Source organism: Ciconia boyciana, chromosome 1, assembly GCF_034638445.1.
Source record: "Ciconia boyciana chromosome 1, ASM3463844v1, whole genome shotgun sequence".
NCBI lineage: Eukaryota > Metazoa > Chordata > Aves > Ciconiiformes > Ciconiidae > Ciconia > Ciconia boyciana.
In genome coordinates this window covers 26,736,091-26,756,849 of record NC_132934.1, presented here as the reverse complement: position 1 = coordinate 26,756,849, position 20,759 = coordinate 26,736,091, and the positions used below count along the sequence as shown (strand labels likewise).

The window sequence follows — 20,759 nt, the reverse complement described above, 5'->3', positions numbered from 1 at the left end:
AGATCATGCATTCCTAAAATTTTAGCGGGAAATTGAAATTTTGGGCCCTCAGCTTATGGAATCTGGCAAGCTGCTGGTTCATGGTGTAACAGCAAGAGTGAGGTGCCTTCTTAGCCTCGCCTCATGCTTTGAAATATCATTTGGTATAAACATCGGTCCAGATGATACTAAGCAAAGGCATATTTTCTCTTTTCCGGCACTTTAAAGTCAATAAGATAAGATCTCTTCCACTCTAAAAAATGCAGTGTGGGCAATGTTATGGAATTCCATGAAAATTACATTAATAATGAAAATAATTGCACTGAAAGTTATATTTTACAGGCTACTTTTAGCTGATTTAAGAACAGTTAATTAGTAAGTATCATCAAATATATTAACTTGAGCCATTATATCATTTCAAGATGTTGCCAGTCTATATTAAAAGTTCACTCAATAACCCTCTTTAATGGACCCTACAAATTGAATTGAGATGAATTGAATTGAGTTGGTTGCTCCATAAAAGTTTTAGGAAGCACAAAATTACTTTTAATTGGAAAACTAGCAGAGTTCTTGGCAAACATACTGCAAGCGACTGAACGTAATCTAAAGATGGCAATTAGGTAATTTTTCTCGCTGAATGTTATGTCCACTGTGTGATCACACTCAAAATCTTGATTGTGACTGACATGCCTTATGGAAGTGAATTTTCAAGCAAGTTCTTTCCATATCACTTGAAGTTAACATTCTTCAACACCACGCATTTCCACACAAACTTACGTCCGAGTGAAGAAGAACAGAAGAAATGGAAATAAAAATAATATGCCTATAAAGGTATTTCCATTTGTTGCAAACACTTGGCTACAGTTGTTACTCTGTTTACTTTGCTCACATATTTTGTATTAGCACTGTACTGTAATTCTCCTGGAAAACGTCAGCACCTTTCCCATTAGCACATTGTTCTTTAGGGGAAAAATAATATTTTTCTTCCTAATACACAAAGATGCAGCAGGCTAACAAACTTTAAGTGAACAAGACTAGGCTGAGTAGAGCGTAAAACAACCCAGAAAATGCTCCCTAAACCATTCCCAGGATATGCAGACTGATTCCAGCAGTAACTGGAAAGATGAACATATCTTAATCTCTGCTTAGTTTGGGCTGCTACTTTAAAATTACTGTAAAAATTCCCCCCCCCCCCCATAAGAAACACCACTATTTCACAGTCTTTTGCACACAAAGATAATGTGGAAATCACAGCTATGTGTGAAACTCTCCCTAATCACCTGCTGAGTCAAAATAAACCAGCCGTTTGCTTGAATTTGGATTCAGCTCTATGACAAACCTGTAAGACTACTGTCTATGCTGGGATTAAGCAAAGATTGCATAAATAAACACTACTTCATTTAACTAAATGCTCAGTCTTCTAAACTACTTTCAATACATCCATCTACAGTAATTAGGAACTTTTTGGATGCTTTTAAATAACTATCTCACCTCCTCTAATCAAAACTTCTATTTAATTGAATCTTTTTCTTTTACATAGATGCATACATTGAAAGACACTGTTTCAAATCCTGATTTCTAACATGTAATCCAACAGGAAGCTTTATAAACTCATCTGGAAAATATTTATTATTTTTATTTTATTATAGTTCAAGACAATAAATCTTATTTATTTCCAAATGACATTTAGAGCATTTACATAAGCACCACTTGCATTTTTACTAATAAGCATAACCCGCTATTTTGTAGCACTTCATAGATTATACAGGTATTTATAATGCAAACTACATTACAATCATGTGCTAGTTTACAAAATAATTTGGATTAACTTTTTCTTATTTAGACCTCTGAATGTTTTGTTCCAGCGTTTACATTTGTATCGGTGTTCAGCCCAAGCTAATATGGGCTAAACACCAATCAAGAATAAGCTTTCTAACTTTCCCGGTTTATTCAGTTGTGTCAATTTAAGCCTTTAAACAATCATGATTAATATGGTCACTTTAATTATCTTTCTGTGTGTGCTTTGTCCCTTTGTTGGATTCTTCTTGGCTAGAATCACGAGTTTGTGGATGAGCAAGTCTATGAAGAGAGCTGTATGGAGGTTTCCACAGTCAATAGACCCCCCAGCCACAGCCCCTCCCTCTCGTCTCAACAAGGTGTTACCAGCACTTGCTGCTCACGAAGGCATAAAAAGACTTACCGCATCCCAAACACCACCATCACTGGCAGCCGTCCAGGCAGCGTACAAGAGCTCAGCACCATCCAGATCAGATGTGTGGAGAGGACGCCTCTGTCTAACAGGTACTTCACATGCATCAGCACGCCGAGAGCTGAAGCCCCCATCTCTGTTAGAGAAGAGATGTAGAGGTGTTGTGGCCTCTGCAGGTAGGCTGTGAGGCTAAAGATGGAAGTCAAATAGCCATCCAAAAATGGACACTAGTACTGAAACATCCGGCACCTAGTTTCCTCCAAGCTTCGTCCAAGATAACAGAATAGTCTCTCTACATCCATTTCTGCCCTCTCATGCCCTCCCCACAAACTACTGTGTACTATTTACAGTGAATAGCATCCAGGGACCCCAAATTAAATAGAGCATCAAATATTATATGCTATGGACAAACACATAACAAGAAAAATTTAGCATAGAAAAATGTGCAATTCAGATATACGGGACGAGCAAGTGGGAAGAGAAAGAAAGGTCTGTCCCTGCTGTTTCTACCAGTTTGGTTCAGAAGCATAGGACAAATGAGCCATCCTCGCACTTCCACAGAGCAGAGAAATAAAACTGATTTCCAGAGTCCTAAGTGTAATAGACATAAGAAAGACTCTTCTAAATAAAAAGATATGAAATGGATAAGAAAAATGTGTTTCCTAGTTTGAGGAGTTATTACAAAAGTGAGGAAAGTGCAGTTTAAGAGTCTGTAATTTACGGAACATCTCTATACTCTCACAAGTAAACAATTTGGCTTTCGGGTATATCCAAACACCACCTCTGAAAACACAGCAAAGGTCTCAGGAGACTCAGTAGTGTTTTCTATTGAACTCAACTGTGCCGCCATTTTAAAAAGAAGCGTTTTCAGCACTGGTCGCTATAGAGATTGCCTTGTTAAGTTACATTTTGAGTAGCTTGCTTTGTATAGTTACTAGGTTTGGATTTCACTTCCATGAACAATCCAGCAGCTTGTAGCTACTGAAGTTTTTCAGCTGTTGTGCAATGAGACCTCCTGGCCAGCACAAAGCTCCAATCTGTCTTAGCTTTTCAGGAAATATTCTGCCTGGATCCATCCTTTCTCTGCTAGAGGACTTTCCTGCACCATACTTCCAGTCACAAAGTATGTGAAAACACAAAGCACCAACTTTGTGCTAAAAAAACAAGGTAAAAACGCACGCACAAAATGCCAGTCTCACCTCAAAATGGTCTGAGTTTTACAAGTTTCTTAGGATGCTGAGGTACTGCAGCAACTCCATGAACACATTAACCTTTATTAGTGCATATATCACTGTGTCTTACTCTTGAGGATACATAATATACAAAATGTTCTTAAAAAAGCATGGTATGGAGGAATTGGTAGGAAACTGGGACTATCCCTTAGTTTCCACTTTCCTGCATAGCAAGTAATTTGGCTATGTGAAGCTGGCTCCCCAGGGAGCAGCTCAAATGCTTCCCCTGCTCAGGAACACTTAGGCGATGAGCCCAGAAACTTTTAGAAGTGCTGAAACAGTGGGAAGGAAGGGAGAAAGGCGGCCTGTCCATGGACATAGCCATGGACCTACCTGCTGCTGGGTTGAAGGGAGAAAGGGGGCCTGTCCATGGACATAGCCACGGACCACCTGCTGCTGGGTTGAAGGGAGAAAGGGGGCCTGTCCACGGACATAGCCGTGGACCACCTGCTGCCGGGGTGCAGGGTGGTGGGCTGGTGCCACTTTGCACCTCTGACCTCTCTAACGGGGCAGGATGGAGACGGCCGGCTGAGGGAGTGGAATCGGGCACACGAGAGGTTTGCAGTAACGTGGGCTTTCTTTCTTCATGGATTTTTGTTTCTTCCTCCAGCCGTTCCAGCCTAAACGCCAAAGTGGAAGAGTGCGTTAAACTAAACTGTGAGCAGCCTTACGTCACTACAGCAATAATTAGCATCCCGACACCTCCAGTCACCACACCCGAAGGAGATGATAGGCCAGAGTCTCCCGAGTATTCGGGAGGAAACATTGTCAGAGTATCTGCTTTATAAAATAAGGAATTATTTATAAATTAGCATAAAGACCACTTGCAAGCTGAGCTCGAGCAGTGAGAAACGAGTCGCAAGGAATGAGAGAGCCGACAAAGAAAACGCCCCTTGACGTGTGTGCCAGCGGCCGCAGAGCGAGAGGTTCAGGAGCAACAAAACACTCTGTGGGTTTCAGTGTCGTAGAGTGTGAACCAAAAGGAGTTTCTTACCCCTTGTCCGAACTGACGCGCGGTGGAATCTTCTGTGACCATCCTGACTTACTATATGAGCACAATGAAATGTCCCCATTGATGCTTCTTCTTATCATGAGAGCTCTTTTTAGAAAAAAAAAAAAAAAACGCAAAACAAAAAATAGAAACAAACCTGTGTTCCTGCTGAATGCAAAACAATGAGAAACATTTTGATAACGTGTCCTTTTTTTTTCCTGTTAATAAACCACAAACTTGTTGAGAAACTATCAAAAAAGAAAGAAAAAAATGCTCATATGAAATATGTTTGTACTGACTGAAAGAACTACAACCATAATGCATGCTGAAATTATTTGGAGCTGTGATCTCAGTTTACTTTTGTTGTTTTTCAGATTAGGCATGATAAAATATTACTGTAGAAAGGGGCATTTCCGTGCACTTACAACAAGCTGATTGTTAATGTTCCATGGTAGTTGTACAAATAACTTCCCTTTGAAAACTGCAGTATTTCTTATTCAAACACTCATTAGTGAACTAAAGGTGTTCAGTTAGTTCAATATTTACTATTGTTTTATCTTGCTTCCTAGGTACTGTTACAACTGCAATAAGTCATTGTACCCTGTTGTATCAGGAATCAGGATTTCCTTTTTTTAAGGTATTTTACACTTCATCTACACTATAAACTTCTAATGGCAAGCATTTAAATAATCTTACAGCCAAACCGTGCACCACGAATGCACTATTCAGTCATTGTTCTTTTTGTCCACTGTCCTCTATTTCTATGACAGTTTGTTGTCCACTCCAACATTACCGTACTATTTGGGATTTTAAGGCTACTGATGAATCAACACAGTCTTTTCTTCTGTAGACATCTTGTATACTTCTGTATTTTCAGAGCAAACCTCTCGTCCCAGTGTACTCTTGCAGGATCAATCCTATTTGAATTAAAATTACAACAAAGGTGTTTTTGAGATCAGCTAACACTTATCTCCAAACCTTCCTTGTTGACATTCTGCAGCATCCAGAGTATTCACTACGCTGGAAGACACCGAAAGATATTCAGTAAAAAAGATGGGTAAATTCTTTTTGTAATTATCTGTAAACTTGCATCCTAAAATTTGTTTGAGAATTTATATTGTGTGAAGATATTTAATTGCCTAAGAACACTGATAGAATAATGGATTGGGTCCCAAAGCTATAAAAATATAATTTATTTCAATTGGAATTTACCCACATGGGCAGGCCTAAAAGCTAATATGAAGGCTCTACCAGTTAAGGCTTTTTGGCTTCATTTTTAAAAGACATTGATGTTACCAGAAACCTTTCTGATAAAAAAGTGTCATTTTTCTTCATGAGAGTGCATTAGGAGATGTACCATAATGCTTCCTATATACATGACATACCATACATGATATACATCGAATATACACGGAATATGTGCATATCAATACATACATATATACATCAAAAACACTGGATCAGAAATAATTGCATGTCTGCAAAATAAAATATGCATCTAAATCAAAAGGCTCAGTGCATTAGATGCCATTACAATAAATAACACAGTTATTTAATAGTTTGACTAGTGTATGTTTCAGTACAGTATTTGCTAGCATTCGACTGACCTGAAAATTTACATTAAGAGAAAATACCCACTAAAAACTGAAACTTGCTGATGATACACTTTTTACTGCACACAAATACTGGTCTTTCTCTCTACCTGTCAACAGAGATTGAAGAGTAGATGATGGACTATCATGCTACAGTATATACACCAAAATAGAACAATATCATATATTAGAATTAAATTGCAGTTAAAAGGAGTACATAATGTCATGCATTACTCTCTTATTATTTACTTATTCAGCAGCTTGGTTAATTTGCAATTAACTTCCCACTTTTTCTGCAAATCAGAATAACTTACTCATTTCAAACTGAGCTGCTAGATTTCTTTCAAACCTTAACAGCGAGCAGCAGCACAGGCTGTTGTGTGACCCAGAGGAGCGCTCCTTCTGAGGAACTCTGCCAAGGTCATTTACCTGACGTTGCTCTCCTCTTTCACCCTGTTGGAAAATTGCAGTAGATCTGCTGAAGCTGGTGGGTTACCGAAGTTTTAATGGGGTTTAACAGAGAGGCAGAATGGCCCCAGAGTTTTTAGTTGCATCCTACTTCTACCCATGGCTACTCATACAAAAAATGGCTTGGTCCCCACCTTTTGGCAAACAGTTATTGATATAAAAACTGCCTTGATATTAGCAGTCTGCAACAACAACTTCTTTATGCCACATGGTACTTCTTGACCAGGTAAATAATGCAAAAAGGCAGTTACTAAGCCCAGTTTGGGACAGACTACATACAATCCAGGAAACCTACTGACTCCATCAGGTCATGTGTCTTTTAAAATCTCTTTATTCTCCTTTTCATATGGACTAAAAAGAATGCACTACAGCAATACACTTGCATAACAGTTATACCCCTGAAGCAACTTGTACTTTCATTTTTTAAATGCAGCTTAAGGAATAATTTAGTATGATTTTGCAGAATTCCAGTCCTGTCTCCTATTTCCATATGTCACATGCAAAATCATTAATTTATTCTGAATTTGGGAAATACACGTTCTTTTGGTGTTTTAGGTGATTTAAATGCTGTTTTGGTAGTGAATGACTGTTGATGACTGTGTAAAATGCATCTGTACTGTACATGAAATGTAATTATTTCTGTGTATCATACAAAGAAACAGGTTGTTGTTTTGACAATTTTGTTTGACAGTCATATATCGTATTTCAGAAGGCAGCATAATACATGCATTATGCTGAATAAATAGACATTTGAGGAATATTTAAATAAAACATCTGCATGCTTGAACGGGTCAACCTGGTTTTGCAATAAGTTATTCATAGAACTTTACACCCCCCCCCCCCAATAAGATTGAAGGAACACTAAATTTCAGGGCAACAAATGTCCCTGACACTAATTCCAGGCAAGCTGTGAGTGCATAAACCATACCAGAGCCACCAAGACCAGGATGCTGCAGGTCTGTAACACAGAGCTGCCCTCCTCCTCCGTGAGTGGCCATCACCTTTCCTATCCCAGCCTGCAGCAGCAGAGAAAACTGGGGCATTAAATTATTTCCAGCAATATGAACTCCACCTCTCTATCTGTACTTTTAAAGAAGTATCCGCTATGTTTTCAATTCGTCCAGACACTGACTGCTCTGCTGAACCTCCCAGGCTACAGAGCCACCCCAAACCTGATACCAAATTCTGATAAAATACTAGTGCACAGATGAGATCAAACTCCTTTTGTAGTGTAACAGCGAGTAATGACACACTGTCTGTGTATCACTTACAGAGGGCGACTGGAAGTGGAGATGATGCTGATCTATCAGCTGCATGTACCATAGTTCTGGCATGTGTGACGGCTGCCTCTGCCAGGAGCTTGCTGCTCTGTGGTGGGGGGAAAGAGGTAAAAGTAATACCTGCCTGTGAACCATCCCAGAGCATTTTTAAGGAGAACGACTGTCCTCCCATAAAATGGCTACCGGAGACAAACTGGAAGCGTACGCTTTACATTTTAAGGTCTGGGATATACTCGTTGTGGAAACATACTGACTGCTGAGAGAAGGCTTTCGCAGCCGAGAACGTAATGCAACCTCAGCTGCTCCAGGGAGAAGGGTGGCTTTCAGAGAGGAAACTGGTCTGGAGGAGGATACATTAGTGAAATTACAGGATCATAAAGTTTTGGGCAGGGAGGGTGCTTAGGAGGTCAGATGCTCTCTTTCCTGCATCTGGGGCCCACCAGGACTTTATTTTCCCATTGACTATGGAAACATCTGAAGATTTTCAGGTGTTCTGGAATAGCAATCAGCTGACACAATATGTAAACATGCAGCTGAAAGAGCAGTCAGGAGTTAGCAACATATTTAGACTGAAAAAGACTATAAGATATACCTAATTACCTAGGCAGCTTAGTTTCTTACCTACTTGCATTATTTATCTATCTACTTTAAGGTACCCATTTTCACAGTATCTATGTACAAGAAACAATTGAAGGTGGGGAAGCGCTGAATAAAAAGCAAGTAGACACATAAAAATTCCGAAGTATTTAGGACATTCCAATTTTTTTTAAAGAAATGTAGTCAATCATACACGAGTTTTAAAGTTTTAGATACAATCTCACTTCAATAATAGCAAGTCATATGAATTAAACATAATGCTTTTGTGGTAAAAACTTCAAAAACTATTTGAACATCGCTGTCTCCATCATATTTAACTGTATAGTCACGGTGACCAGCAGTCTCTTTTTACTATTTATTCTTTATAATTTCCCTTATATTTACAGGTTGCTTTTACAAAATGAACCATTATAAAGAGCAGAAAACATAGTTCTGTTTCCTTCAGAAAGCCTTATCATACAACCTGCTGGCAGATGAATCAATACCTTGTCCAAAGACCAGGAATAGTGAATTTTGCCTCCTAAAAGCATCCCCATACTCCCAAGTCATGACTGAGTGGTGCAAACCTTCCTCAGCCCCACAGCTACAGGCACAGTCCCACAGACTCGGGGTGATTCACTGGGCTGAATGGAAACACCTGATGTGGGCAGGGGGAGACCCCTTTTCTAACACAGTTGCTCTCCTCAACATTAAGCGACCTGTGAAAAACATAAAGGAACAGCTCCATAGTTGGTTGTTCCAACAGGAATCACAGAATCGTATAGGTTGGAAAAGACCTTCAAGATCGAGTCCAACCGTAAACCTAACAATACCAAGACCACCACTACACCATGTCCCTAAGCACCTCATCCAAATGTCTTTTAAATACCTCCAGGGATGGTGACTCAACCACTTCCCTGGGCAGCCTGTTCCAATGCTTGATAACCCTTTCAGTGAAGTAAAATTTCCTAATATCCAGTCTAAACCTCCCCTGGTGCAACTTGAGGCCATTTCCTCTCGTCCTATCACTTGTTACCTGGGAGAAGAGACCAACACCCACCTCGCTACAACCTCCTTTCAGGCAGTTGTAGAGAGCAATAAGGTCTCCCCTCAGCCTCCTTTTCTCCAGGCTAAACAATTCCAGTTGCCTCAGCCGCTCCTCATAAGACTTCTGCTCTAGACCCTTCACCAGCTTCGTTGCTCTTCTCTGGACACGCTCCAGCCCCTCAATGTCTCTCTTGTAGTGAGGGGCCCAAAACTGAACACAGTATGTGAGGTGCGGCCTCACCAGTGCCAATTACAGGGGCATGATCACTTCCCTGGTCCTGCTGGCCATGCTATGATTTGGTTCATCACAGTTCATGCTGCAGAGAAGAAAGAACACACCACCTTTCTCCTCCCAGAACTCCTGCAAAGTCAGGGGAAAAGGAAATAAAAGGATGAAGTAGTTTTCACTGCTGCAAGTATCTCTAAATGTTCCCCTCTTGCCAAGCAGCCTCTCTCCTACATATATCCTAAAGCTCTGCAGGAACAGACTCAGCAGCCTAGTCAATCAATTTTAAGGCTCTTTGAACAAGCCCTAGAAAAACAGAGACACCTCATAGCCTGAGCACAGTGAAAGAAAAAAGTTTGAAAGCATTCCAATTTACAGCTGAGACCTATTTCAGCAAATGTGGTTAGATACTCAAAATAGGATTCCTTCCCAGAATACTTATCAGTAGTCCTTAACGAGGGAAGGGAATACTTTTATCATTCCTGACATGTGGGTCTTTCCCCTAATGAAACTAGCCCCATTCTGAATGCAGACTGGCTCAGGATTTAGATAGCCAAGCCCAACTGAGGTTACCCTGACCACAGATGTTCACTGTCATGGGGGTCCACAAACACTGGAAGGACCCCTACCCCAAACAATCCTTGAATGAGGGAACCACCACCAAATCAGTTTTGGAGAAGCGCTACCTCAAACCCCACCTCCTGGGCCTAGAGTCTCCTGTTTTAGCTGTGATATGAGAAAACCCCTTCACTATTTGAGCTGAACAAGAGGCAATGAGTTGCTTTACTGAAAAACTGAGCAGATCCCAGAGACATCTGCAGACTCTGTCCTTCTGGAGCCTGTTGTTTCTCAGGGTGCCTTTAACACCTTGCTTGCTTTTTACTCCAAGGACTTGCAGCCCCCACAAGGACCACCACATGTACCTCCGCTACCAGTTACACCCCTGCAGGAGCAATCCTGGGCTTAACCAAGGATGGCATGGCATACCAATCCCCCCCCGATCACAGAGGCTCCAGCATGATTTGTCACTGTGCAGCTCTAACCTCTTTTGTCAGACTAACATCCAGGGTGCATAAATACCATTCCTCTACGCCTAGGAAGAGGATCACTACAAGGCAATGTCCAAATGTTTTTGAATTTAAGGAGACCCTAACAAGGGACTCTACCACATGAACATTTCTCTAGAAGGGAGGAGCCTTTGCCCCTGAGCCTGTCCCAGCAAGCACACTGGCTCACCCTTTCAGACAGCTGTACTCCTGCTCTTAGAATAACCTGACTACACCTAATGGCAGTGCTTCCTCACCACCTGGGAAGCCTAAAACCAAATGATCTGGGCTGTCAGTATCTCCAATTCTAGCTGTGCACTTCTCAAACAAATCTCCCTAGTCTGGCTTGCCATATTTGTTCCTTCATGAGCTCTAACCCAGCCACAAGAAGATATACAAGCAACCTCACTGGTAGCCCGGGGAGTCCTCCCATGGGAGGACTCGGGATAGCTGGAGCATGGCTAAGGGAGCTTCCACAGACACTCATTGCATAAAACTTGGGTAAAGTGTCAGGATTTCCTGGACAAGGGGCAGGACTTCTTCCTGCCCTTTTTTTACATTACTTAGGGTAAAATTCCCTACATTCAGCTGTAATCCACAATCTGAATGTAGCTGTGTACATGTAATCCAAGCAATCCACAATCAAAACATTCCACAATTTGTGGTTTGGCTTTTTTTTTTAAACAGGGGGAAAAAAACCCCAACAATGGCTCAATCCACTATGCAGCACCACAGGTCTCTGTGGCACTCCAAAGTCTAGAGCTGGTCTACATCCAGGCTCTCTGACACCTGCTCTTTTTCTACATAGGAACCTTGCCTTTAGCTACAGAAACACTGCCCAGGCTAAGCGATGGGAAGGATGGAAGTCTGCAGTAACGCTGGGCACAAGGCTTCGCAAACAGTGCATGACAAAGTATTTCTGACAAAGATACTCCAAGCAAAATTTTGGGAAAGTCTATCCTTTAGCCTTTTTCTTACCTCCCAAAATAAGTATTAGCATTTCTGTAGGAGAGGTACAAAAGCAGAAAGGTAATCTTGCTTGCAATAGTACCCATGAAATAATTACACCCACATGTAGACTGCTAAAACACAAACAACAGCCCACACAACTGAAGAGCTTAATTTCATGAGCCCTTAAGAAGCTTTCTCAGAAGCAATAAAAAAAGAAAATGAAATTTACAAGTCTGTCATGGAGAAACTGAATAAGTGGAATGGGTAAAGACACATCAAATTAACTCACACTAGCAGGAGGACCCTCCCAACTCCCACCCAAAGCATTCACACTCTAGGACTTCAAAATAAAAAAGCCATTATGGAATTTAAGACAAAAGTAATTTTATTGTCTACCAAATCACACCTTGCTTTTTTTCTTTTCTTTTACAAATTGCAAAACAAATGAAAGAATTTTTAAAGTGTAATATTATGTAAAAACCCATTGCCACAAACTACTGTACTCAGTGGAACAAATATATATTTCAGGAGCGTGGCCAACTGTAAAAATAATCCTATGAAATAAACATTGTTCATAAAAATACAGTAAAATGCACTTTCCCCACCTCAATAAATACATTTTAATGCTGTTTCCAGTTGGCATTTTAAGCCACTAGAGAGCTCTTAATGAAGACATCACCGAAGTATAATTTCTCCTTATGTACTTTTACAATTATTGCAATAGCATCCAGAACTCTAAGCATTTTCCTTGTAGTCTTTTCTTTCTACCTTCAGGGGAATCACAGACAGGAGAAAAGATTTATCCATATAAATGTGCTACTCCCATATTGATTCCCATTTTAGAAAAGAAGTTTAAGGTTTTCTTTCTTTTCTTTTTACTAAGAAATAGTTCACAGAACAAACTGTTTCAAAGAAGAATTCTCCAGAATTACTCAGAAAATTAGAGTCTATTGTCCAGAGTCATAGTTTTGTTTTTAATCCCTGTTTAACATATTTAAAAATTAAAAATTAAAGTTGTTAGGATAAAAATAGACGTTTTAGAACATCTTTAACAACAGCTAAGATAAAGATTTTGTTAGAAAAAAAGAAAATCTTGCTCTTTTTACAAATCTTGCAAATTTTTAAATCCAAGTATTGACTTGAATTGTAGTTCTGCTTTCCATGCACACACAAAAACCACACAATTATATATACATAGATCCCTGATTAAGACATTTTCCAAATGGCTTATTAAAAATGTAAAAGTCAATTTCAGTTGAAGTCACATTTTGTTTGTCCAAAGCACAGTCAGAAGACAAGTACTTCTCTTCCTTTCCCATGATGCTTCCTTAGAGGTTCCGTCTGTCGACCTGTGAATTAATCAGTATTTTACACACCACACAGCTTGTGACAATAAGTTAAGTATTACTGTGCGCAGTGAATGAGTGCCTTTTAAAAAACAAACAAACTGAAATCAATTGTTTCACGCCTCTTCTAAGAGGCTGACAGGCTTATCCTTCCTTCTATGCAGGCCTCCTTCACTTCTATTCGTTAGCTGTTTTCTGAAGCATAGGAAGACTGGTATGTTTGGCATCCTTGATGGAACAGAGTAAAAACAACAACAAAACCCAATTAAAACCCTTTGTGACTTCTCAGATTCATTGCATCACCTATAGCTCTTCCATTTCAAAGTGTGTATTAAAGCTGTTTGCCATGGACGTGTGTTCGAAGATCCTTGTCAAGCTTGGTTTCAGTAGCTCCACGGAATGACATGACAGCTGCTGTGAGGTATCGCTCTTCAGGGCCATGATCTGATCTGCCCCGGGATCCCTTCTGTCATAGTACAGAGCCCACAGCAAAGTAATAGTGAGGATCATAGCCAGGATCTGTGTTACTCCAATAGAGATTCCTAGAAATCTCAGCACTTGCAATTGCTTCGTCCCCCTCAAAAAAGTGTACATTTTTTTACCGCATCCCTATGAAACAAAAATAGATTAAAAAAATTAGTCAATATTATTTGCCTCGCAGTTCCCAAGGTTTAGCTCATCCTACCTAGTGCTGGACTTCTGGCTCCTCAAAATTTCTCTCTCACCCCCTTCAAACAATACTTTGAAAATTATTTTGCCTAATCGCTTCCATAATGCCGTCTTTAAATTTTCTCATACACTGAGAGTTTACTGCATGTAACAAGCTCCAAGAGATCTGTGCTATTCTTCAATTCAGAAATCACTCGAAGTTGATCTGAGTTCCTATCAACTATCACTGATTTTTAAAGAAACTCAACTGGTTTTGTGAAGGTTTAAAAGCTATTAAATCCTCTTAATCCTCTTGTTTCTCTCCTTAAATTGCAGATCTTCAAGCTTGTCAATTATTTTAAACGCTTTAAACTTTTTCTACAAATAATACCACAATCTGAAGTTAAAACAATATTCTAGGAAAGATCTACAGACCTGCATAACCTCATCAGTGTTTCTTCCCACCTTTTCTTTTTTAGTGTTTTATCTAGACTCATTATATGCCAGTTTATTAGTTCTGCAGAAAGTCCCCAGGGAGCAGAAAAATCATTACATTCCACACACCATCTGAGTAAGGAGCATCGGACAGAATAACCTTTAACAGAGGACTTCTGACAAATTTCCAGAATGCAGGGGGTACAAACAGATTTTACTTCATACTTAGTAGTAATAATACCACATATATGTGGCATTACTCCTGCTTTTTATTCCTCCTCATTGCAAAAAACATATCCATTTATCTTAGTTACACTCCGCCTACCTCCCCTATTTGTAGACTATATTTTAAAATTAACTGGCTTAATTTCTGATCTGAATGTAGAAACTTCTCTGTCAATTATTATGATGGCATTATACCAAGAGCCAGTTTTGTCTCATATCTTGTGCTGGGCTGTTGCTACTTAAAGCACAGTAATGTCCCAAACTCTTTGAAAAAACTGTTGGTTATTTGCTCAGAGGAGAGGAAAGAAAAAAAAAGGGAAGAAAAAAAATCATATCAACTCCAAGTCATTGTTACTGGGAGGCAACATTGAAGCCAATATTGTGAAAAATGACAGGCAAATTTACGAGTTCAAAAATGAACTGTTTTGGCATAGTGGTTTCCATACCTTTTCCCCTCCTGGACACCATCTCTGGCTGCAGCAGGGACCACCCCTTGCCACAGCAGGTCCCCAGGCTGACTCAGGTTATCTACAGCTCTGAAGCAATGCAAGTACCAATACACATCCCATTGACTGTTATGTCAATGCAGACCATGCAGACATTTGAGTTTGAAAGTCACCTCAGTGTATTACTGCCTTGTTTTGTTTCATTAACCACTGTGATGGTAGCTGTAACAACAGCTACTGCTGTTTGTCTGCACAAAAGCAGGCAGGCAGCTAGACCCTGCTCCAAAGAGCTGACCATCCACATGCTGAATTAGGATGACGGTCACATACACCACCTCTCCCTACCACTGAGCAAGTTGATGTTTCCTAGGAATGGAAATTTAGAAAGAGTAGTTGCTCTTTGACCCCTCAGCTCTTTCCAATCCAAGTGCATGCTCCCCAGTTTGCTTAAATGGACAAATAATTACTGTACAAGGCTTCAGGAAAGTTCTGAAGCCCTCATAAGACAGCAACGATACACAGAGACACTGGCTCTGGGAACTACTGGACAACAGTGTAAACACAAGATCTGGTGCGTGCTGCCCAGAAAAGGTGATGCCCAGTCTTAGAAAGGATAAAACTTTGAAGAGAAGGCCCTGAGCTACTCTAGGCCATGCTTATTCTCTATTCTAAACTTTACAGGGCTTCACAGCACAGAAATCAAAGGAACACAGCCACCAAGTGAAAATTCAGAGTAATAATCTGGATGGGATAACACCACAAGTACCAAAAGGCATTGGTCCCAGCAGAAGACATCAGGAACCCATCAAAATATGCATTGTCTTCAAAATGTAATTTTTGTGTTTATATCCTTACTATGTATTTCTTATAGCTTTTCTATGAAAAGAAAGCAATTGATCAAAGTGACAGAATCTGAAGACAGGACATGATAAATAAGTTTTCAGTCACACTGAAATTCCCCAAAGCCAACAGTTTCAAATGTTACAGTCCTGAATGTATTTGATGAAAAGCTCGATTCTTGCCTGTCTCACACACAAAATTCACACTGCAGTCAACAGATTCTCATTTAGGATCTAAATAAAATTAATCTACTATATAACAATTGTACCAGAGTAAGTGAAAGGATCTCAATGTCTTTGCCCCATTCATCATTTCAGTGTGTCATTTTTTAAACATTAATATAGTTTAGACAGAATAAGGAGTAAATGTGCATTCTTTGAAATCTGAAAAGAAAAAACACACAAAATCCCACACTGTAGCAAAAGCAATGTAATTGAACTTGATGAGGAACAAAAATTGTCACGGTGGTGTCTTTTTCTTCAACTAGAAAACAGTGTTGTAATTATACTACTTTCCAAATTTGTTTTTAATTACAGAGAAACTGGCTGCATTTTAATACTTTTGATAAGTTTAAGGGATGAAGGTACATGCTGGTCACAGTTTAAAAATGCTCAACCACAGTATTCAAATTCAGTTCATTTGTTGCCTAGAGGAAACATCCATTAACAGAGAGCAATAACATTAATGCCTACATCTCCTGCAGTACAGACACATAACTGAGACAAATCATGCCCAATCTAGATAGACTGCCTCCCTCCATTTAATGATGCTCTCACAGTTCTGCTCTAATACATGTTCAAAATCAGTTTCAAAATTGAGAAATATGCAGCCACCCCTGTTATCCTCACATTTATGCATTTTATTTCTGCTTATGTGACACATTCATAGTTGGTAGCCTGCAATTAAAGAGTACATAAATATACTTTCCTCGGCAAAAGTAAAAGTTTGTCACTAAACAGGGAGCTCTTGTTGACAACTCAAAAATAGTATAAAACTTTGCAGTGATCATTCAGAATAATTAGCTTCAGACTCCTACAGAGCTATGGATTAAAAGCCTGATTCATATTTATTATGAGGACCATTTTATATTTTCAGTCTTAAAATGGAAACAAAGCATATATTTCTGATTTACTGCAACATCATAGAATAAGGACCAGATCTTAAATGAGGCACTTCTCAGAGCAGAACAGATAAACCATCAGCATATTCAACAGATCTGTTGTATACTCAAATTTTGAGTATACCAAAAATTATGCCAGAAAACAAAAGAAAAAATATTGAACACGCAATTTTGATTTTTTTTTTTTAAGATATCAACTCCTACCAATCATTTTATCTAGGCTACGGTTCCCAATCACAAGACAGGCAGAGCTTCCCTTTGTCCTCAGACCACAACGAACCTCTGAGGCCACATTGTCATCTGATGCACCTCCCTCACAACCACGCTATTTCTAAGGTTAATCAGTTCCATGAACTACACCAAAGGTGAAGCTCGTCAGAATAAAAGCAGCCCAAGATGACTAATGCATTTGAAAAATAGCTTTCAAAATCCAGCAGGAGAAACACGATTCCGGCCAAAAACACTCTCAAGCAGAACTATAAGTAAGCCACCTTTCTTTCTACAAAATTGTATTGTGAAGAATTCCAATTTAGACTACAGAAAGCTCTGAGATCCCAGCAGAAAATTACAGCACAGCTACAAGAAAACAATTTTATCAATCCCAGCCAAACCAAACTTCAGTTTTCTGAAGTACTACAAAGAATTTTTCTGAAGTACCAGAATGGACTTGCAGAGTATTTACATAAACCAATTTTAGGCTAGCGAGGCTAATCTCATCAGGCTCCCTCTCAAACCACCAGACCATGCAAGTTTGTTTTGAATCACTTTCTAAAAAAGCTTTTCTCCTTCAGTTCTCCAAAGCAGAAGTCAGACAGATTAGCCTTGCAAGTGTAAGTTGGTTTTGCATGATATAGATAAACATATCAGCAAGTATACTGTAGGAGCCTGTGAGACAACCCACAGGCAAACACCATGGAAAAAAAATGTTTTGCCAACCAAATACTGTACGTATCTCAAAGAGCAACGGAGTATTTCTGTGGCTGGTAAAACAGAAAACAGCCTGTCCCTTTTTGGAACTGATTCTACAGTAGACAACCAAAAATAAATTTTTGCTAAGAGCTGAATCCATCCAAAATGCTCTGGGGTATGGTAGGGGAAGAACTAGAAATGTGCCCTTCAAGTTTCTTTTAGAAAAAAATCCAGGCAGCCTTTCTTTTTATCAGGTGGGTCTCAGAGCCCTTATGTCCTACATCATCATTATCTTTGGCTATTAATTCTCTCTAAGTAGAGCCAAAAGAACCTGAACATATGAAATGCACAGAGAACCACTTTCCTGGAATACAGCTGTTGGAATGAAATGTTAGCAGAAGAAATGAGATGAGAAAACTTTGCAGTTTCGACAAGACACTCCAGTGACTAGTACTCCTCAGAAATTTTTTAGCTTCCTGAGCTCAAAAATTAGTTTTTGCTTGAGTGACACTGCTTACATACACTTGCCTTTTCACATAAGCAGGACGGATGCTCAGGGCAAATGAATATTCTGCAGCTTCCACACATCTACACTCCTTGAGGGCTCTCTATGGCAGAGTTGGGCTGTATGGTAGCAACACTGGCAACAGTATTACAAAAAACAACTATTACTGCAGAGTGAGCCACAGTTCGTTCTTCTTCAAGAACGTGTAAGAGATTGGAAGGCCCCAGAAGAAGCCTGAATGGCTTTCCCATTCAGAGACTGACACTTCTAAAGCGTAACCAGTGCTGCCTGTGCTGCAAGCCTTGCCATAAGGCAGGAGAGGCTCTACAAGTAGCTGGTGGAAAGAAAACAGCCTCTGCCACTGTCTTTAAGGTTCCCTAGCACAGATTGGCCTTCTCAGGCACCTGCCTTTTGGCAGCTCTACCTTTTCTCTTCCTAGTGGAAACACACGAGGCCTAGGATGGATGTCTGAAAGTACAGAATAGATTATATAACTTCTGTTAATAGAATCAATGCCGTACAAATCTAGCAAATCACTCTATGTCAGTGATGCCCTTTCCCAAAAACTCAATTGTTTCCTGGCAATAGCTAATATTAATCTTGGCTTGTTTATATAGTGAATCTCCCCTGCTTCAGAGGTATCTTTCCATGACTCCTGAACAAAAGCCACATAATAGATACTTGTAAGAAAGAGTCTTGAACAGCGGTAAGAGACTGGGACAAGACAAAATGGTTCTTTGGGTGCTCTTCCATAATGCAGAGTTGCACTGTCCAATACAGAAATGTTCATGCTGTGGCATATGAAAGCACGCTTCTCAGGCCCATCCTCCTTCCTGTGCACCCTCTATTACTCTTAAAGTAAGCAAACGAAGAATGCACCTCTTCTCAGATCCTTGTAACTACTTGACTGAGACATGCTTTTTGTCACTACTGGACTACCTGGACTGTTGGTCATTCTGATATTACTGAATACACAGCTAAAGGTCTTCAGAGGTCTGTTAGCATAAAAAAAAAAATTTAAAAAAATGGTAGGTAGCAAAGCAGTCTCCAGAAAAATATGACTTTTTACAACATTTTTGTGAGAACAGTTTAAAGAGTTTTAATAGAGAACATGTTTACTTGTTTTTATAATTTTTACTCTCAGAACAGTAATGACTTGCTACCATGATCTCCTCCCTTACCCACTTTGAGTTCAAATAGGTCCTCTCCTAGTTTTAAGGTTTTTTAAAATTCTTTTAAAATAATAATCATTCTGTAATGTAGTAGAGTTAGAGAGAAAGAGCATTTTCACACAGTTTGACAGCAGAGCAACTGAATTGCCTGCCTCCTTGCGTGAGCCCTGTTAACAAGAGAGCTCTCATCTTCCAAAGGACTTCTCAAAAACATCCTTTGCTGTACATACCACTAGAGTCCTCATTACCATAGGGTAAGTAAAATTTCTCTTAGTTTGGCAAGCTGGAGACTGGACATTACACCAAAATTTTTTTTTATTATTTTCCTGAGTGGAGCAAACTTCAACTCCAACCTAACCAATATAAAACAAATACCTCAATGTTTAAGCATATGTCAGATGTTAACTGCATTACCATTAACTTATCTCACTTCCAGGTAAGGGTGGGTGGGTTCATTCTTTCTTCCTTCCTTTCTTCCTTCCTCCCCCTTCTTCAGCATTAATAAATAATAAACATAAATAAACACAATAAGCACTTTCCATAAACACAATTACTCTACAAACCTTTCTGCTGCACCGCAAGTGATGAGTTTGGAAAGTGACTTGATCAGGAAGAATGTACAAAGCCGCCTGAAATATCCACATTTTTCTTCTTACCTCCTGATAAAGGTCACTGAGATCCTCATGATGTGCCTGCTTAGAGCATCCTGGGAACTCTCTGACACAACAGGAGTCAGGCGGCCAGTCCATCTCTGTCATTTCCAGCCAGTCTGTGAAGTATACCACCCCACAACATTTAAACTGCAAAGGAAGGATTAGCCAAGATCAGCAATAATGATGCTACTTCTTCACAAAAGTAGGTCACCAAAAAAGCTAAATAAATTCCTATTAATAACTTTCAAAATATTTACATAGGACTAAAACCACAAACTTCCATGCATCATCTTTTGCTGTACTTTGACATAAGAGCAACGTGCAAAATGTAATGTAGCGACCAATGAACACCTCAGAAATAGCCAATGATACTGCTCTGTCCTTTAAATCTCAACTGCTCCCTCAAAGGATGCTTCACAGAAATTGTCCTACCCTGTAATTCTGCTATGCTTACTACAAGGAACTAACACATGATAATTTCATGTCAAAAGGGTGACTAATGAACAAGTGTACCTGTGCTAAAGGAAGTAGTAGGAAAAGACGCTTAAGGTCTTACTAGTGAGGACTATTCCTGCAAGGCTACAACTATGGACACACCTGTTGAAGGCCGGGTGAGAAAAAGAATACATTTATCTGAATACAGAAAAAAAAGAAAAAAAGATTAAAAAAGTGAACAAAAAGGTAGAGAAATCACAAATGCTGAAAGGAAAAAGGAAGGAAACGGTACCACACTAAAATAAACACTGCAACAGAATCAACCATAAAAGTAGGAAGTCTGGCTGCAAAGCAGATGAGCCATAATTGGCTATAAAAACCACCAGGACTAACAACCTGTCTTCTCCTCTGTAAAGCACACAGAGAGA

The 20,759-nt window shown here is 39.6% G+C and overlaps 2 protein-coding genes across 6 annotated transcripts in view; one reads left to right on the top strand and one right to left on the bottom strand.

The window, feature by feature from the left end:
• KCND2 (potassium voltage-gated channel subfamily D member 2) overlaps positions 1-4,208 on the top strand; it is a 290,164-nt gene extending 285,956 nt beyond the window's left edge. Inside the window, exons 6-9 of one of the 2 annotated variants that reach the window (XM_072871340.1) lie at positions 322-346; positions 412-423; positions 2,033-2,280; positions 4,031-4,208. In XM_072871340.1, coding sequence (XP_072727441.1) covers positions 322-346; positions 412-423; positions 2,033-2,280; positions 4,031-4,208 — 463 coding nt within the window. The remainder of the gene's footprint in view (positions 1-321; positions 347-411; positions 424-2,032; positions 2,281-4,030) is intronic. The other variant, XM_072871256.1, reaches the window with a different exon arrangement.
• Positions 4,209-11,973: 7,765 nt separating this feature from the next.
• Positions 11,974-20,759, bottom strand: part of TSPAN12 (tetraspanin 12) — a 46,895-nt gene continuing 38,109 nt past the window's right edge. For 2 of the 4 annotated variants that reach the window (XM_072861200.1, XM_072861190.1), the window contains exons 7-8: positions 19,807-20,043; positions 11,975-13,552 (exon numbers count right to left, since the gene is read on the bottom strand). In XM_072861200.1, coding sequence (XP_072717301.1) covers positions 13,247-13,552; positions 19,807-20,043 — 543 coding nt within the window. In that variant the 3' untranslated portion in view covers positions 11,975-13,246. Of the gene's footprint in view, positions 13,553-19,806; positions 20,044-20,759 lie in introns of all 4 variants that reach the window. The other 2 variants (XM_072861208.1, XM_072861217.1) reach the window with 2 other exon arrangements.